General features: G+C 42.0%; 2 protein-coding genes across 2 annotated transcripts; one reads left to right on the top strand and one right to left on the bottom strand.

The window, feature by feature from the left end:
- The first annotated feature begins 1,882 nt into the window (after positions 1 to 1,882).
- On the top strand, positions 1,883 to 7,975 carry abcf2b (ATP-binding cassette, sub-family F (GCN20), member 2b). Its single transcript, XM_020633593.3, has 15 exons — positions 1,883 to 1,999; positions 3,434 to 3,584; positions 3,775 to 3,987; positions 4,192 to 4,374; positions 4,678 to 4,849; positions 5,053 to 5,148; positions 5,234 to 5,336; positions 5,520 to 5,615; positions 6,033 to 6,152; positions 6,312 to 6,401; positions 6,497 to 6,607; positions 6,694 to 6,756; positions 6,856 to 6,984; positions 7,072 to 7,275; positions 7,401 to 7,975. The coding sequence occupies exons 2-15, from the start codon at positions 3,446 to 3,448 to the stop codon at positions 7,515 to 7,517; spliced, it is 1,836 nt and encodes a 611-aa protein (XP_020489249.1). The 5' UTR covers positions 1,883 to 1,999; positions 3,434 to 3,445; the 3' UTR covers positions 7,518 to 7,975.
- si:ch73-173p19.1 (uncharacterized) lies at positions 7,879 to 17,221 on the bottom strand. The gene is made up of 17 exons (XM_020633594.3): positions 17,061 to 17,221; positions 16,093 to 16,199; positions 15,817 to 15,956; positions 15,542 to 15,651; positions 15,267 to 15,425; positions 14,721 to 15,171; positions 14,023 to 14,124; positions 13,249 to 13,339; positions 12,805 to 13,028; positions 12,462 to 12,704; positions 12,232 to 12,330; positions 11,835 to 12,028; positions 11,553 to 11,727; positions 10,901 to 11,057; positions 10,656 to 10,809; positions 10,002 to 10,113; positions 7,879 to 9,615 (listed from the first exon to the last, which is right to left on the bottom strand). The coding sequence occupies exons 1-17, from the start codon at positions 17,079 to 17,081 to the stop codon at positions 9,440 to 9,442; spliced, it is 2,715 nt and encodes a 904-aa protein (XP_020489250.2). The 5' UTR covers positions 17,082 to 17,221; the 3' UTR covers positions 7,879 to 9,439.
- Between the last annotated feature and the right edge of the window lie 2,096 nt (positions 17,222 to 19,317).

Below are 19,317 nucleotides of genomic sequence, written 5' to 3'. Positions count from 1 at the left end.
CGGTACCCTCCTCATCACTGACTGTTTGCAGCATCACCTCCAGTCAGTGTTGCCAGATCTCGCGAGAGAAACAAGCAACCAGCTCTATGGAAACAAGCCCAGACCTGGCTCCTCAAATAAATAAAATGAAGCCAAACAGGTTACAAACAGATTACAAGCAGGTTACAAACAGCTAAGCTGCAAAAAGGACAGATTTAAAAATACTTTTTTACCTACTGCAATTGCACTTTATAACGACTCCCATTAAACTTTAGCCTGAGCTGCATATATCAAACTGTATTTTTTTTTTGTATTTTGTCACGTTCAGGGGAAAAACAACGAGAGGTGGACCCAATTGCAGAATGAACTAAAAGTCTTTAATAAACAAAAAGGCAAACAAAAACTTACTTCCAAGATTCAACAAAAAAACACAAGGATCAAAAACAACATACAATGAACTGACACAGAGCGGAAGAAACACAGAGACTAAATAGACATAGGGTGGGATATGTATGTATATATGTGTTGTGTTGTGTGTTTGTATGTATGCTGGCTGCTGGAACACCTACATTTCCCTGCTGGAATGAATAAAGTATATCTTGTCTTATCTTTATCTTATCTTAACCTACCACATAGATAGCAGTTGATAGCATATATATATATATATATATATATATTTATATATATGTGTGTGTGGGATTGAATCAGTAGGGGTTCATCATATAGGGAGCAACTGCACTTTAGAAAACAAGCCCAAAAACCCGCAACCCGCGACTGACGATATTTGCATGCCCAAAGTCGCTTATAACCAACAAGCGGACCTGGCAACACAGATCACCTCCGGCTGACTCAATGGAAACCTTATCATCATGGTTACAACTCCGCAAGATCACACAGGCCTTTCAGTTTCATTGTTTGCTCTGTTAAATTAGCCGCTGTCTAATCTGTCCCTGTTAATAATTACATTTTTGTATCTGCTTTTAATTACAGAGTAATGGAACAATTTCCGCTGCATTCAAGTGATGTCAGAATAATCGGAAATGGCATTTCCCGTGAGGCAGATTTCACGTCAGGATAGGGCTGGGCGATATATCGAGTTTTTAAGATGTATCGATATATTTTCAATCTCAACAAACTAAATGGTTAACAAAACACACAACTGTGTTTACTTTGTGATGCAGAAAATTAAGTGACTTCACAAACAGGTAGTTTATTTTAATGTCCATGTTGAACTTGTGCAACTGACTGTTAATAAACATCTATTCTATTCTGAAATCTTAGCATTAATTTGCATGTAAATAGAATAGAGTTGAATAGAATAGAACAGAATTACTTTATTGATCCCAAACTGGAAAATTGTGGCGTTACAGTAGCAGGTTATTCAAACACACAATATGAGTAAAAAACACAATATCAGCAAATCTAAACACAATATAATATTAAATACAAAGTAAATAAGCACTAAAAATATCAAAACTAAGAATGTGAATATATACAACCAGGATTTAACTAAGCATTACTAGTCTTAAATAGGAAGATTAAATATGGAAGATTAAATGTAAATGTGCAAAAACAGAGTTGTAAATGGACAGTATTGACATAAGTTAAAGTACATGAGTGTAGACATGTTATAAGCAGAAACTATACAATATAACGGCGAGTAGACAGCCAAGATGATGGCTTATTTGAAATGTATTGTGTGTAATGGTTCCGTGGAGTCCTACGTTACCCTTTGAGCCATTAAATACAAAACATTTTCATTTTCAGGATTCACATTATTAACAAAATGGAGTCGGCTCTCAAACGAGGAGCATCCGAGGAGCAGTTGAACGCAGCAATACTGCAGTCTCACGAAAAAAAAGAAAAAAAAAAAGGAAGGGGGCGGGTACCTTGAAGCTCCACGCCCTCTTTTACCATATATGGGCAGTCTGGCGGAGCGGCGTGCGGCTACATCCACCCGGCGAAAAAAGTGGACACGAGACGTCGGTGTGCTCCCGAAACACAGTGATTCCTTATCCAGGTAAGATACGCATTAACGGGGGGTTTTGACAACTACGACACGTTTAGACAACACAACAAAAACTCTGTTCAAACAAACGTAGACGTGAACAAAACTCACGAACGGTCGATTTACACGTTTTCAGACCTTCGTGTGAGCCGGTGTTGGGCCTTCGCGCGTCACGTTAGCATTAGCATTAGCATTGACGACTCAGGCCTGTCAGCGCAAGTTCCGTTGTTAGCCCAGCAGCGAGGGAGCTACATCAATATATCTATATATATAAGATGATCCTCTTCTGTGTGGCACCTTTTCTTAACAAACCAGTGCGATAGATACGGTATCACTCTTAGGTTATTCATTGTGAAATGATAAATCTGCCGATGATATTGGCGGCATCTGCTGCCGTTAGCATCAGCGGGGCTAACGGAGCTCAACGTGCAAGCAGGTGGTAATGAAGGGACCGATTCTTGGTTAGCACCATCACCACAGCTCTTTAGGCCCCCATCGTTCACCACATTAGGCCTTTCTCTTTCTAACGTGAGTCATAAATTTAATACAAAACATCCGAATCTTGACGTTTACATGTTTGATTTTAAACACCGGTGTTACACCGAGAAATGCATCCCTTCCAAAAAAAAAAAAAAAAAAATGTGTTATCTTTATTTCCGGTGGCACAATCGGTTGATGACAAAGTATGCGAAGTTTATAATTAATTAAGTTAAGTGTCCTTATTGTTTATGTAGACTAAGTAGAGGACATTTAAAGGTGGAAATTGTGTCTGCCATACTTTACATCGTCCTGCGCGGTGGATTCAATTCTCGGCGTAACACCGGCATATTTTGACACCGGTTAATCTGCGTCTCTCGCCACTTTCTGTACGTGATTGAATCAACCATTATAACCAGAATCATAATCTGATCATGTTTAAGTAGGTGTTCCCAAGACAGCATGAGTGTCAGGACCAGCTGAGAAACCTGGGCGTAGGGATTTTCTTTCACATGTGGTGTTAGGGCTGGACGATGTGGATCAAAACTCGTACCTCGATATTGTTTAGCTGAATGGCGATACTCGATATGTATTTTATTAACAGTGGAAACACATGGGAAAAAAATAAACTACCTGTTTGTGAATTTAAAAAGTAATATTATAAAATAAAAATGTTCATTAAATACAATAAAAGAGAGAGAGAGAGAGAGGAGGAGCAGGGTTAAGAGGGACAGACAGTCAGTCATCAGCATCAGTGAGATGAGAAAAAAGTGACCTGGCACCTCTGCAACGTTATTTTAATGCAACTTAAACTATATCGATGTTAACGATATTGTCTTACCCTATATTTTGTTTGAAAATCTATCGATATATCTTAAAGACTCGATATATTGCCCAGCCCTAATATATGGTGACTAATATTTTTTTGTTGATGTGGGCCTCTTCCTCTATTTCCTGCTTTTGAAACAGCTCCACACAACCATGCCATCCGACTTAGCCAAGAAGAAGGCAGCGAAGAAGAAGGAGGCTGCGAAAGCTCGTCAGCGTACCAAGAAAACTGATGAAGGAAATGAAGATGGTGACCAACCGGAGACCCAGAGCAATGGAGCAGAGAGCAATGGTAAGGAATGAACGTTTTTATTTGGTCTTTATTTTATAAACTCGGGTATGATTTACTTTGCCTGTAAGATTAAATTGTTCAATTTTGTCATAAACTTCACTTGTTTTATGTTTCTCGTGATAGTACTACACTTGAATGTGTCTTTCTCTAAATTAAAGCAAAGAAGTCAACAGATGTTTTGTTTTTACAGGCATTGTCAGTTTGACGAAGGAGCTGGATGAATTCGAGCTGGCGAAGACCGAGGCACGGGCAGTGACTGGTGTTTTGGCCTCACACCCCAACAGCACTGATGTTCACATTGCCAGCCTGTCGCTCACCTTCCATGGCCAAGAGCTTCTAGCTGACACCAGCCTGGAGCTTAACTCAGGCAGACGCTATGGGCTCATTGGCCTAAATGGCACAGGTAAACTCTTAGGCACATGTTGCTATTCAGTGGCTGGTACAACTCCCAGTATCTCATTGAGTTTTCCCTGTACTGTTGTGGGAACTTGTTAAACTTCACTATTTGTTTACTCCTACCCATCTCAAAATGTTTTACTCCTTAGACTTTTTTTTTTTGTAATACTACGATGAGAAAATAAATTTCTCATCTACTTAAATCTGCCAGGAAAATCCATGCTTTTGTCTGCTATCGGGCATCGTGAGATCCCCATTCCGGAGCACATCGACATTTACCACTTGACCCGGGAGATGTCCCCAAGCGAGAAGACCGCCCTGCAGTGTGTCATGGATGTGGATGAGGAGAGAATAATGCTGGAGAAGGAGGCGGAGAGACTTGCCCATGAGGACTGTAAGTTAGTTACCAGTGATGTACAATGGGAGAACTTCACAGTTTCACTGGCAAAACAGTAGAGAGGCAACTAACAGAAATCTGAAATAAGTCAAGGGAATCATGTCTAGTTTGAGATAAGATTAAAAAGGTATTCACTTAGATGAGACATGCTAATTATACATAGTCTAAAATATGCATGAACAGGATGCTATGGATATTTTTTCTTTATGGAAAAGGACTTGCAGTAAAGACAAGGAGAAGAGAGAAACATCTCTTTAACATAGCTGAAGTCAATACTTATCTCTTGTCTTCCTCTGATAGCGGACTGTCAAAAGCTCATGGAGCTGTATGAGCGTCTGGAAGAGCTTGATGCAGACAAAGCGGAGGTGCGAGCCTCTCGGATCCTCCACGGTTTGGGTTTCACCGCTGCTATGCAGAATAAGAAACTGAAGGACTTCAGTGGAGGATGGAGGATGCGTGTTGCTCTGGCCAGGTAAAAACCAAGTATTAAGTCGGACATGCTTTGCTTGACTTTTAAAGTTCTAAAACAAAGAGATATGTAGTAATAAGTTATCCTGCAATGTAAAAACAAGACGTTTCTGTGAAATTAAAAGGAATATTAATATGTAGGGCAAATTACCCCAGTGACAGGTTTCATGTTTATTAATACTTTATTACTTTCCTATTTTTGTCCAGAGCCCTGTTCATCAAGCCCTTCATGTTGTTGCTGGATGAGCCCACTAACCACTTGGATCTGGACGCATGTGTGTGGTTGGAGGAAGAGCTGAAGACGTAAGCCGACGTCCCACTTCCTCACTAAAATGAGTCTAAACAGTTGATTTTTGTTCTCTAATCTAGTTCTTTTTTTTGATGTCAGGTTCAAGCGAATCCTCGTGCTCATCTCACACTCTCAAGACTTCCTGAACGGTGTATGCACCAACATCATCCACCTGCACTCGAGAAAACTGAAATACTACACGGTGAGAACACTTGGCTAAATCCACTGCGAGTAAATTGAAGCAAAGCATCCATTGGAAGGTCTTCCTGTATCTTGAATGCCCTCTGCCATATATAATGCTAAATAAGGAAACTGGGGGTGGGCTGTTTCTAAATACGTGTCTCTCTGTGCCTCTCTGACCATGCATTTCTATTTTTGCTTTTAGGGTAACTATGACCAGTATATTAAGACCAGAGAGGAACTGGAAGAGAACCAGATGAAGCGCTTCAACTGGGAGCAGGACCAGATAACACACATGAAGGTAAAACAGAGACACCTTGTGGTGGAATGTGTTCACTACATAGATTGTGTCAGAGCAGTCTTCACTAATCATTCCAGTCTCGATGTAGTCGAGTCATATCTGGAACATTAGTGAGAGGAGTCCATCCTCAGTTGCTCTTTGTGAAGGTTTTCCATTTTTATGTAGTTTTATGGGACGCGTTGTTTCTTATCCAAATGGAGGGTTGTCATTGGAAGAGGTCGCCGTCTGCTGTTCAGCTTATATCGACCTTTTAATCTAATGCTTGATTTTGGGTTATTACATTTTAAAAAATTGTTAAGAATTTCCTTGAAACTCAATTATTCAAAATGGTTTACTGGCTTTTAATTTTACACACCTTCATTTTCCTTGAGTGTTTTTTTTATTTATTGTTTATTTTCCTCCCCTTTTCGTCTCTAGAATTACATAGCAAGGTTTGGTCACGGCTCTGCAAAGCTGGCACGACAGGCACAGAGCAAAGAGAAGACGCTGCAGAAGATGGTGGCATCAGGCTTGACTGAAAAAGTCGTGAATGACAAGGTAACTTATCAATAAGGGTAACTGTTATGGTTTTGAAAACAGGCTTCCAATAGCCGTACAGTTGGGCAGTGGTTTCAGGCTTTCGACCCTGTCCAAAATTTGACAATTTGTTCCCACTGTTATACATTGTAGACTAATAACTGCCTGTGTCTCCAACAGACTCTGTCATTTTATTTTCATCCCTGTGGGAAGATCCCTCCTCCTGTTATCATGGTTCAGAATGTGAGCTTCAAGTACAGCGACGACACAGTAAGTATAATTGATATTACAGCATAGGTGGTGCTTTGTTCATTGAAATGCAGACTAATTTCTCATCATCATTCATCTGTCGATGTTTCCTGTAGCCGACCATTTATAATAACCTGGAGTTTGGTATTGACTTGGACACAAGAGTTGCCCTGGTGGGGCCCAATGGAGCAGGGAAGTCCACACTGCTGAAGCTGCTGATGGGAGAGGTTGGTACAGTATACTTCTACACCATCCCACAATAACCCACAGTTTCCTTCAGGCTTCTATAAATCATATTCTTTTCTCTTCTTAGCTCCTACCCACTGATGGCATGATCCGCAAACATTCTCACGTGAAGATTGGCAGATATCACCAGGTAAACCACTGAGTCAGTGGACTGAACTTCGATGCACTTTCTTTAATTAAGATGGAAATGTTGAATTAAATACCTCTCTTCTATGTGCTCACATAACAGCATCTGACTGAGACGCTGGAGCTGGACCTTTCTCCTCTGGAGTACATGATGAAGTGTTACCCTGACATCAAAGAAAAAGAGGACATGAGGAAGATCATCGGCCGCTATGGGCTGACCGGAAAACAGCAGGTAGGTTTGAGGTCCTTGCACCTGATGTAGAATGGCAGAGAGAGATATATTTTTTACGCTAATTATTCCTGGAATTTCCTCTTCCAGGTCAGTCCGATCAGGAACTTGTCAGATGGTCAGAAGTGCCGGGTGTGTTTTGCATGGCTGGCCTGGCAGAACCCTCACATGTTGTTCCTTGATGAGCCCACCAATCACTTGGATATCGAGACTATCGACGCATTGGCAGAAGCCATCAATGAGTTTGAAGGTGGCGTGATGCTAGTTAGCCACGACTTCAGGCTAATCCAACAGGTATCTATTTTATCCTTCAATAGTTCAAGTAATTAAACATTTGGTTGAAAAAGGCTCTACAGACCTGTGGAAATCACTGATGCAGCTTTAGCAGTTTTTTAAAGTCCTCACTTCTTTTTCTCCAGGTGGCTCAAGAGATCTGGGTGTGTGAGAATCAAACCATCACAAAGTGGAATAGAGACATCCTGGCATACAAGGAGCACTTGAAATCAAGGATTGAAAAGCAAGCGCACGATATCTAAATAAACATCATACTGAGTCACTCCTTAATCTTGCATCATGGATTTGTCCTGCAGGCTCCTGATAGGACAAGGAAATACCCCAAGTAGAACTGAAACAATCTCTTATGCATCTCATTGGACACGTCTCTTGTACATGTTGTACTGTATTACAATCTTGGTTTGACAGTGCTGAACCCAACCCCTCCCCCTTCACCTCAGGCTGCACTCTGATTGGCTGATTCACCTGAAGCATCTCAGTGCATTTTGGAATGCATTCCATTGTGCTGTCTTTGCAGAAAAGTTTTATTTTTCCAAATGTTCTGTTTTATCCCCACATGTAAACAGCAGCTTTTACGTCATATTTTATGATATTTAAGTTGACTTCTTTTTTTTTTTTTTCTGTGTAAAAGAGCAGTTCTGCCTTATTTAACAATGTAATGCAATAAAGGTTTGTCTGAATAAACGGAACAAAAACAGCACATTTAGGTTTACAAGACTTTATTAACTTAAAGAATACAGTGTTCATTTCCAAAAAAACTGTTAGGGAAAATAAACTATTTTACATCTCTGTAAACAAGGACAAAGTTGAAATGATTAAGAGTTGCTTTGGATTTTGGCATTTGAGCCCCATGACTGCAAACCTTCTCTGTATACTTGTCATCCAGTCCTCTATAACTGAAAATGGCTGAACTAACAAAACAGGCCTTTTTTGCATAACTTAAACAAGTATGACAACTGTTAATAATGCATCAAGTTCATCTCCAGGACTCACTTAAAAGAACAAACATTCATACAGGTGGCATCACAAGCTATAAAAACGTGTTCTACTAAAGCTGTGGTCTGATCAAATGTGAATGGTATCAAAAAAACAGACGCATTGCCCCAATTTCGCAACCATGACTTTGAAAAATATTTGTCCAATGTCGCCATCAACAAAATCATGTTTGAGTCATTTCTTAATCAGCCAGTTTCAACGATACACTAATCAAAAGTTGTGTTTTAACTTACCTAATTACCTGTGAGAAACATTTCAAACTAAATGGTGTGTTCCCAAAACATTACACCTCCACAAAACCAAATCATCTGGCCGTGTATTTAAAACAAACTGACATAATGAGTTTGACTAAAAATCCAAAATTGAGCAAATACTTTAGTCATGGCAGCAGGACGAGCGTGCATTTGATATTTATGGATATGAAACCAGACGGACACAACCTGACTGAAGCTGAAAGTAAATGTTCTGGAGTATTACATGCAGCTGACATCTGCAGGAGTGTCTGCTCCCTGTATAAAAACTAGAAATTAATGGTGCCAAATATTCACTGTAACTATGGTAATTATCACTGGGGCAACATAAACTTTACTGCTACTTAATATAGCATCATGTGATATTAAGATTCAACAAGAATGGAAGACATCTGTCTTTTTATCCTTCAAATCAAATATGCTTTTGATCGTAGTTTTTCTTCGAGTAAATTTGTTATTGAGGTTGTACGCGCAGCAGTCTGTTAGTTTTGAAAGTCTGATTAAACATGCCGTAGTTAAAGCTACATGGCGGTCAGTTCATATGTTCATGACAGCAGAATGCAGGAAGCTCCAACCTCTAAGGCTGCAGGTAAAGCTTTAAAGCTGTAGTTGGAGACGTCCTCAAACAAAGTTCTGTAGTTTATGCAGGTTAACACATTGATTTTAAATATGTAAACGCTCGTACTGGCCCGGTTTTTAAAACACGAGGCTTTCGTTACAGGTTTCATGGAGAAGCGTGCATGATTGGCGATTAGTGGCACTAGCTGCAGTTGAAACAGAGCAGGTAGGGAGTGTTTCAGTAATGCTGTTAGAGTAACCTGGCAGCAGCACGTTTCAAAGGGGGCTAGAAAGGGACCGCAGCAGTCCAAGGTGCGTTCAGGTAAAGTACATGAGGACCAAACCAAGGTATGGACCCCTCACTGGGCTTCCCACTCCTCGTCCGAGACGTCATCGGGGGAAATGTTGCGAGTGTTGCTGGCCCGAATGCTGCTGATGTTGGTGAAAGAGAGGAGGTTTGCAATTCCGATAAGACTCACACCGGTTCCATCCAGGTTCACCTGACCCAGAGGCATGTGTTTGAGGAACTTTAGACCTGAGGGGGGAGAGCCAGGAAAAGGTTATATTCAGTGTAGTGTGGCAATGGAAACAACAATATTTTGCTACTGTCAAGCCAACAGCAGCCATTATCAAACACTACATTCTCATCTTTCTTATTCTTCATGAAGCTGCTCCATTTCGGGTTCACTGTTAAATGTTGCATGCCCCATGTACTGAGGCTTAAGTCCTTAAAGTGGCCCAGATTTGACTCCGACTCCCGGCTCCTTTCTAGCATGTCATTCTACTCTCCCCTACCTCAAATAATGCCATAAAATGAGTTTAAAACAATGAGTGAGCCAACTTATTGAAACGAGTAAGAGAGCAAAAAGTGCTGAGTGGAGTGCTTCACCCGGACAGCCCTGCATCAGAGTCGGACCTTACCGTGGTCTGTGATCCGCGTGCGACTGAGGTTAAGCTTCACAAGGTGACTGCAGCGGATCAGACCTCGCCTCACTACTGTGTCTCCCACCTGAGTGCTGGCCAGCCCCAACACCTACAGAACAGGAAACACAACGTCAGCTTATTGAAAAGCTACAAAATAAGATCATGTCAGAAAGTGTAAGTTTTTGTTAAAGACATTTTCTTAACAACACGCGGAGGTTTGCATGAAGGTTATTTTTAATAACACAACAATCAACCTTTCTGCAAATGTGACGCTAAACTGAAAAGTCCTAAAGCATTCATATTAACATCAAAGCAGCTGATCTGGAAACAATTCTCATCCATGAACACTGAAAAAATCTGCCTATCAAGAATCAATAACAAACGAATCCTCTTTACACATTACAGAAATATACGTTGCATGATAAATAAATAAATATCCCCTTTCTGAGCCCCACATTTTAGCCTGGCTTATCACATTATCATATTAATGGATTTGAAAAAAAAGGGCTTATAACTTTGAACCCTTAACTATATAGAGATCTGCAGCAGGGTTCAAAAGAAATACGATAGACAACTTAGTTTCTTAAGCTAAGTTTTCCCAGGGCAATATGCAGATGTGGAAAAAACACAGTAAGTAACCGATAAAATCACCTGGAGGTGTGGCAGACAGACGATGAGTTCGGCCACCCCTCGGCTGGTGACCGCTGTCCGGTCCAAACAGAGCTCCTGCAGGTCCTGCAGGCCGCGCAGAGAGGGAAGCCCTGTGTCTGTCACCTGAGTGTTGCTGAGTGACAGCTTCTTCAACCTACACAAAGTAAACACAACACTCCTGTGAATATGCCTGCTGTAGTCATACTGACACAACGAGGGGACAACTACAAAAGGGCGGGATCTACCTGTTCATGGTGGAGAGATGGGTGACTCCCTGGTCTGTGACCTGTGTGTAGTCTGTCAGGTCCAGCTCTGACAACAGACCAAGTCTGGAGAGGAAAGATAAACCACTGTCTGTCACAGAGTGTCGTCCGGGTAGGGTCAGCTGAATCAACCGTAGACCTGGGAGAGAAAACAGAAAACCTCTCATTAAGTATTTTTCACACACGCACTCCTGAAAACTTCTAATCAATTCAAGGACATGATGCCATGGAATCTTTCCCGAGTTGCATGTTCACAAATTTCCCTCACAGCAGATTTTCTTTTTTGTGATTTGTAGTGCTGTTAAAATGCACTGTTTCATGGCTCGCTGATGAGCACAAATACCATTGTTTTGTGCTTCTCTGATAAATGATCCGTGATCAAAATCTGTGATCTGATCAGAACCATGAGATTTGTGATCTGTTGCACCAGTAGTATCTTGTCTTAATATTTATAAAACACCTTTTAGGCTTTCTTTGCAAGTACATTTCAGAGCCTGCACTTTTAATATATATTTGAAGCCAGAAAACAACATCTACTTTGACCACATTTCTTGACACAACTTTCCATACTTCCACTTAAGTTAAGGATTTCTACATCTCTGTGCATGCATTGTTCTTTTCCCTTTTTTCGAACCTGAGATGATCTGCAGAGCGTGATTGCCATCTGCTACGGGGATTCCTGCCAAACTTAAGGATGACAGGGCCGGGTGGGTGGCGAGGCGCTCCAGAGAGCTTTCGGTCACACCTGTCCCGTCTAAGTTGAGAGTCTGCAGGCTGGAAAGCTCTGCCAAAGCTGACACGTCCGTTACCTGACACACAACACCCATCGAGACAAAGAAAGGTCATGAGGATATTTGCAAAAAAACAAAAAAAAACAATGTTTGCTATTACAGGTGTGTGTTTGAACTGGAGGTACCTTTGTCTGCTTGATGCTGAGGAGACGTAGTTGTGGCACACAGGTGGGAAGGACAGCCAGTGTGGCTTCGGTCACAGCCGTCTGGTTCAGGCTCAGCTGAGACAGGCAGGATGGAGCTGATTGGAGATAAAGAACCATCCCGGCATCGGTCACTTTGGTCTGGTCCAGGGACAGGTAACACAGACTCTTTAAACCTTGTCGGAAAAAAAGAATTAATCAAGGGAAAATCCTTTTAACACAAAGAACAAATACCGTATTTGAAACAGAGCAGCTTATGTTGGGATCTGGCGTTCCTGCACGTAATTGTAAATTCCTATAAAGTGGTGTTACATAACCTAATATTCTCCATAATAACAGCCTCATTCTTGTTTGAAATTGGGTTTCTCATAAGCCCAACCTGTGATTTGCTGCAGACAGGAGTCTGTGAGTTTGCTACAGGAGGCCAGGTTGAGGTACTGGAGTTTGACCAGGCTGGACAGGATTGAAAGTCCAGAGTCTGCAAGAATCAAAATCAGGGGATTTTAATGAATTCAAACAAAGAAACTGAACAATAGTTGATTAAAGTGAATAAATATGTGTTTATATGAAATGATTCTAAAGTCCACTCTTGGCTGAAATTGTGTGTACCTGTGATGAGAGGTGAGTTGACCAGGCTGAGGTGCTTCAGTGCTGTGAAGGCGCGTAACTGCCGCAGGAGCTCATTGGTGGAGTAAGGGTAGCAGTTTAGGACAAACTTCTGCAACGGGCAGCCGAAGAAGAGCTCCAGGGTGCGTGGACGCAGGAGCCTCTCACGGGACATGTGGTTGAGCAGAAGCTCTGCGAGCTCCGGGGTGAGGCCTGCCAGACTGCTGCTGTACTGCATGCTGGGAGCTGACAGATGACAGATGATAACAGTGAGTAAACAAAGCAATGAACACATATTTCCTGAGAAATCAGTGACTCCTACTGAATCTTCTACTCTGTCTCTTACCAGTCATGAGGTGGACAGTGGCACGGGTGGCCAAGGCACATAGGGACGGCACGCTGGGTGTCCTGAATGGTTTTTTAGGGGGTGATGGTTGTCCCTGGGAGGCACGGGGGTCCTCTTGCTGAGCAGCTCTCTGCAGACGCTCCACTGCAGCCAGACCTGCAGCTCCAGGAGCCACCCGTCCTCCCGCATCTTCAGGCTCCGCTGGATCCTCTTCTGGAGCCTCCCTGAAACACACAAACACAACGGTCCTTAACATGTCACATCTTCACAGGCTCTATAGCATGCTGGACAAAATGGGGCCTCTACTCCTCGTTCTACTGTTTATTGCTCTCAGTTACCAGCTGCAAATATTTTTAAAAAGAAAATATCGATAAAGTTGTTTCAAAATGTGTGCATTGTAGGTCTCCGATCATATCAGTGCCTGGTGTTTGTCCGGGCACCTACCGGAGTCGATTGCCTTGCTCTGGCCAGTGGTGCCTCGGCTCAAACTCTCCACGGAACCTGTTCTCTGGAAAGAAAGGCAGCCTCGGCATTCCTGTAAAGATTACACAAGTGAGAACTGTAAACCATGAACATATTCTGATATCACCAAGCAGAAAATCAAAGATATTAAAAAAAACTAGTGCATATTTAACTCACACAGCTGTTTAAAATTAAAACACCTTTTCTAGTCTTTATATTTAAAAAACCCCAAAAACAAACACTTTTTAAATCCCACACCTCTAATCAGCATCTTTGGTCCTGGGTCTCTGATTCTCCTCTCACAGGGTTCGACTGTGATTCAGCTCTTTTGACTGTCTGTGGTCTGGCACACATTCAGAATGCTAAATCTGAACCACATGCTCTGAAAGGCTGCGTCTGATTTGCTGAGCGGCTGCAAGCGCTCAGAGAACTCAGTTCATGCTTGTCGAGTCTAATCAGTTCAGACCCTGTGCGCAATATGTTTGTCAGAAAGGGGCATTCCCCTACATATTTCCTAATCCTAATCTTATATACAGCACTCATTAGCAGCCAGTCAGTCTACATGAGAGAATGGAACTGCAGCACAGCTGAAAGAGAGAAGCCGGCTCATCTGTTTCTAGCGTGGGAGAACAAAAAGCTCTATGTGCATGAATAAACGGAGACACGTCGAGGCCGAAAAGAGGGGAGGGCCAAACAAAATGTCGGTCAAAAAAGGGATGAGGTGTCAGCAACAATGCTAGACCCAGGGAGCTGTACCGTTAAGCATGTAGGGTGGTTCATCCTCTGCTTCTGGTTCCTCGTCAGCCACGATGCCAGCCACGTCCTCTGCATCACCAGGAACCAACCTCTGGCCTCGCCCTGTTAAACAGCACCAGGACTGTTACTTGAAGAAGAGACAGCTTTTTCAATAATGTGAATAATGTTAACTACGTAAGCTTGTAGAGTTAAAAAGTAGGAGGAGGTATTTCAAAAGTTAAAATCCCATTCATTTTCTCCATAACCATTGTGAGGTGATGCATACATTACACTTTTCTCCCAGCTTGAAACTCTAATGTTTGAATTTTCAGTAAACTGATTGTGGATGGAAGCTAGAAGATTGAAAACTTATGACAAACTGCCTTTTTAATAAGTCACTGATTCTCAAACTGATGGGCTGCAGGGCAGGACCCTTAGGTGGGTCCTCGAGGTATGAAAGGGGGGAGCGCAGAATAGCTAAATAAAAACGATGCACTCAGGGCTTCACTGCCAGCATGGAGGACGGCTCCAACAAAGAGAAAGATCAAAGATCAAAGCTGGACAATTGTTGCAGGACTAGAAATGTAAATCTTGTTTTTTTTTTTTCATTAAGTTGTTTGTCCCCAAGGAAATTGTCATTGGTCAACATCTGTCAGTAATTTGTGCAGAGAATGATTCATTTACACCCCCACCACTAACAAAACAACACAAATCCTTACCCCAGATATGAGATGGCCCAGACAGAGATGGACCGACTCCAGGTATCCCTGCATAGTTCACTGCCTCCTCCCACAGCTGGTTTGGTAATGGAGGAGGCGGAACAAAGTCCGGCCTTTCAGGCACCTCCACGACGGGGACCTGTGGCTGAGGGGTCACAACGCACGGAGGTGGTTCGATCTGTGCCACCGATGGAGGCTCTGCAGGACACTGTGCATCCTGAGGTGTCTCTGGAGGAGTGGTCTGAATGCAAAGTGCAGCGTTGGGTGTGAGGCCAAGAGAGCGCAATGAACAAGCCAGCTCTGCCTCCCCGAAGCGTTTCCGTGGGAAACCCTGGAGGAGAGAAAAGGTGGGGAGGGTGGGGTGACGCCCGGTGATGTGCTCCACAACGCTGCGAAGGGGAGCATCAGCTGGGAAGCGTTCACGCATGGACTCCCCGGATGGTAGCCGAATCTACAGAAGAAAACATGAGGTTTAAAAAAAAAAAAGTGCAATTCTGTAGAAAGACTGTATCAACTTAATGGTCACACAATACATTAAGTCTTCACCATTAGGACGCAGTTGTTGTCCACATTAGTCTGCACTGCTCCTCCAAGCTTCTGCCCTTGACCGCTGGGAGGAGAAGTCTCTGCGGCAGCGCTGGTATCGAGTTTCTGCTGCAGGCTCCTCCGATCCTCAGCTATCCGCTTTAACACCAACTCCCGCTCCTGGCAGACAAACAAAAGTAAGACAAGATGTTCTGACATTTCTCCAGACACACGAAGAAGAAAGATTTAATTCTCTGTGTGATTAAAAATAGAAGTGTCCTTTCAACACTGCTCACCTGTTTCTTTTGCCTTCTCTCTGCTCTGGCCTCCTGAGCGACACGATGCCTCTGCTGTTCTTCAAAGTCACTCTTGTCCTGTTTGATGCGGGACTCCACTGGTAGAGGCTCTGGGGAAAGATTACATGAATGTGATGGCCTCAGCACCAATGAAGAAGATGTTGTTGACAGTAAAATCCGCCCCAAAAGCAACAAAACGAACAAGATGTTACAATGATAATTTAAAAGTATATAAGACTCAGTCGTAAGGTGCTGAGTGCTGCTTGATGTCGTACCTCTGCTGTCAGAAGGAGATGTGGGCGTCTCAGAGGTGCTCGCCGCTTCTTTGGGCAGGTTGAAAGCAGAAAATGCTGTGTCAGCTGGCTGTGACGACTGCTTGACCAACCTGTGCCGCGGATACTGACCCTGTAAGAGCCTAAAAACACATGACAGAAGGACTAGGATGTTATTTACAGTAAGAAGTGGATATTTAAGAAACTTAAGGGAAATTATATCTGTGTTTTATGACTGCTCACTCTATTTGACTTAAGAAAAAGGTAGATACAACTCACCACTCTGCTGCATCTGACACAGAAAAATGCCCCGCCTGCACAGCAGCCTGGATCTGATCCTCCGTGAAACCCATCTCACCGAGGATCAGGAATAACTCCCCAATCGTCTGTTAAACAATCCAACAGGCATCAATATAACTCTTTATAGAATAGAATAGAATAACTTTATTGATCCCAAACTGAGAAATAGTGGCGTTACAACAGCAGGTTATCAAACACACAAAATGAGTAAAAAACACAATATTAGATAATCTAAACATAATATAATATTAAATACAAAGTTAATAAGCACTAAAAATATCAAAACTAAGAATGTTAATATAAACAACCAGGATTTAACTTAGCATTACTAGTCTTAAATAGGAAGATTAAATGTAAATGTGCAAAAACAGAGTCGTAAATGGTTATAAATTAAATATTCAATTTTCAGTCATTGCACAAATGGCTCAAATTGTCTGAATCATAATGTAACAATAATAATAATAATAATAATAATGTACATTTCGTTTCTATTCTAACTCTTATAAAAAATGTTTTATAATGGATTCATTGGGTTTTGTTGTGAATATTTAATTGCTGCATTTAAATCTAATTAAATATATCAATTTTTACATTGCAATAACCTAGTTTGGTAGTGGAAGAGCTTTGTCCTTTTATTGTTTGTCATTTATAATATTCAATTAATATGCACAACAGATTTCACTGTTTTCAAATGTTAGTCACAAAGTTGTTTTTAACACGCATATATATAGACACAGTATTTAAGTAAATCAAAGCTACATAACAGATAACAGATGAGACTATCTGGGTTTGTTGTTTTTGCCTTCAGTGCAGCAGGACAGGCTGTCAACAAACAACGTTAGCATGAAGGCTAACATTAGCTGCGTGAAAACGACGTCGAGGCTAAAGCGATGCTAACTAGCGAGCTACCAGGTGAGCACGTTTCAGCGTGGCGCGTCGCAGCTTACCGGAGTGGAAGAAGAACTCATGTCGTCGTTTCAACAAATATCACTAGTGGGACTACAATTTACGGAGCAACTTCTGTTTTGACTTGCAGGTCCAGTGGGCAGCCTACTTTGCTAGCGAAACTGACCTCTCCCCCTCACCGTTGACTTGTTGATTGACAGCTGATCAACAACAAACCGGCCTATCAACACTGCGAACAGGCGATGATGTACGGAAAGCCAAAAGGTACATAATTAGTCTCAATTACGAATCGCTAAAAGGCGTTCAGTGAGCGCTTAGCGATGTTTTTGACCCTGCCAGCCAGGTGTAAATAAACAACACCAGGCTTTTAATAGTCATGCTGCTTAAAACACATTTGATCTGCTACCTTTGGGCTTTCTAAAGGTATGTCTTCAATGACTCAGTGACGTATCAGTCTGAGATACCAGTGGTGTATTGCAGGTATACAGACTATGCCCAATCAATTTAAGTCTGACCCACTTATCTTTCCCCATTGATTCACACCGTTGATGATTGACAATATGCAGTAGTATGCTGGGGGTTTTTCCCCCCAAGGATGGTGAATGGATGAACCTCCCCTAATCTCAGTGGCGGTTCTAGACCACTTTTACTGAGGGGGCCAAACTGGGGCCAGTTGTTTTGTCTGAGGGGAACATTAAACCCAGGTCAAAAATAGACAAAGATGATCACTTTAAAAAAACTATAAAATCTTATGCCAAATAATAGCACGCATCATTAAATAACAAATCATTAAATAACTAATTTATATTTGTTTCAGTAACAGAATTTAATACTAGATTGTGAGTCCGGTTGTTGAGTCAAATACTGTGTATGTGCTTTGAGGGGGGCTCTTTCTTTCGGAGGGGTGGCCACGGGGGGGGGGGGGGGGCAAGCTCAGTGTTACAGGGGCACTGGACCCTGTTGGCCCCTGCCTAGAACCGCCCATGCCTACTCTGTCTCAACTTTGCCAACGTATTCACTGACTAAATATGCAAGAGTAGTTTTACATGTCACTGTTTACAACAGCAGCCGTTTATACTCTCCTGGAAGGGTCTCTTAATAAGTCAAGTCAAGTCAACTTTATTTATATAGCACATTTATAACAGCCGAGGCGGACCAAAGCACTGTACAGTAAATTAGGCAAAATACATTACATCCAAAACATCATAAAGACACATAAAAACTAAAATTAAAAGTAGCCTACATTAAAACACAAAACAATAGTAAAAGTTGTAGTAGACACTGCTGCTGGAATAAAACACTCAACTAGAGGTAAAAGCCAAGGGAAAGAAATGGGTTTTTAAAAATGACTTAAACTGCTCAGTTATGGCATCAGATCTTATTTTAAATGGTAATGGTAATGGTAAGTGTCGGAGCTGCAACAGAAAAGGCTCGATCGCCCCTAGTTTTGAGCCTTGTTTTGGGCACGTCCAGGAGCAGCTGGTTGGAGGACCTTAGTGCTCTGGATGGAGCATGAACATGTAGTAGTTCATTTAGGTAATGAGGCGTTGAGCCAGTTAATAATTTAAAAGCCAGAAGTAAAGTTTTAAAATCAATCCTGTAGCGAACAGGAAGCCAGTGGAGAGAACGGAGCACAGGGGTTATGTGGTATCTCTTTTTTGTGCCTGTTAGGAGGCGAGCAGCCGCATTTTGGAATAAAACATTTGGGGTGAAAAATTATAAAATGAAGAGTATACCCACTTCTTCAGAAACCACTACACCACTGTGAGGCACTACTCAATGATTCACATGAAAACCCCCAGCTCGACCACAAAATGCATTATCACTGAAGACTAAACATTTCCATGCAGTGGTGACTCTAGAGCCTCTTGGGGCCCTAAGCAAGAATCAATTGGGGGCCCTCCAACCAGTGTCCCAACATTTACTCCTATTCCTCGTTTTTCCTGTTTCTTTTTTCTCTCCTATAGACGAATCATTCATGTTTCCTTTTTCTTTGTTGGGGCTACGAGAGTGAGTCCTGTCCGCCCCATTAGGGAGGTTTCCTACATTGCAAAATCTCCACATTTTGGGCCAAACACTGCTTTGGTTTGAGTTTGTGATCACTTCTGTTTCCATGTATCTGAAGATGGCTTATGTTAGTTTAAGCAGTTTACTTGTGCCTTGTCGCTTTAAGTGAAAACAAATAGTACAACATTGAGATTATGTGTCATGATAAGACATTATTGCAGCAAGTAGAAAGTAAACTGTGTGGTAAATCTATTTAACAGGTGCATTATCTGGGGTTATTTGCAGAAAGCC

Source organism: Labrus bergylta, chromosome 20 (genome assembly GCF_963930695.1).
Source record: "Labrus bergylta chromosome 20, fLabBer1.1, whole genome shotgun sequence".
Lineage (NCBI taxonomy): Eukaryota > Metazoa > Chordata > Actinopteri > Labriformes > Labridae > Labrus > Labrus bergylta.
This window is presented reverse-complemented; position numbering and strand designations above follow the sequence as displayed.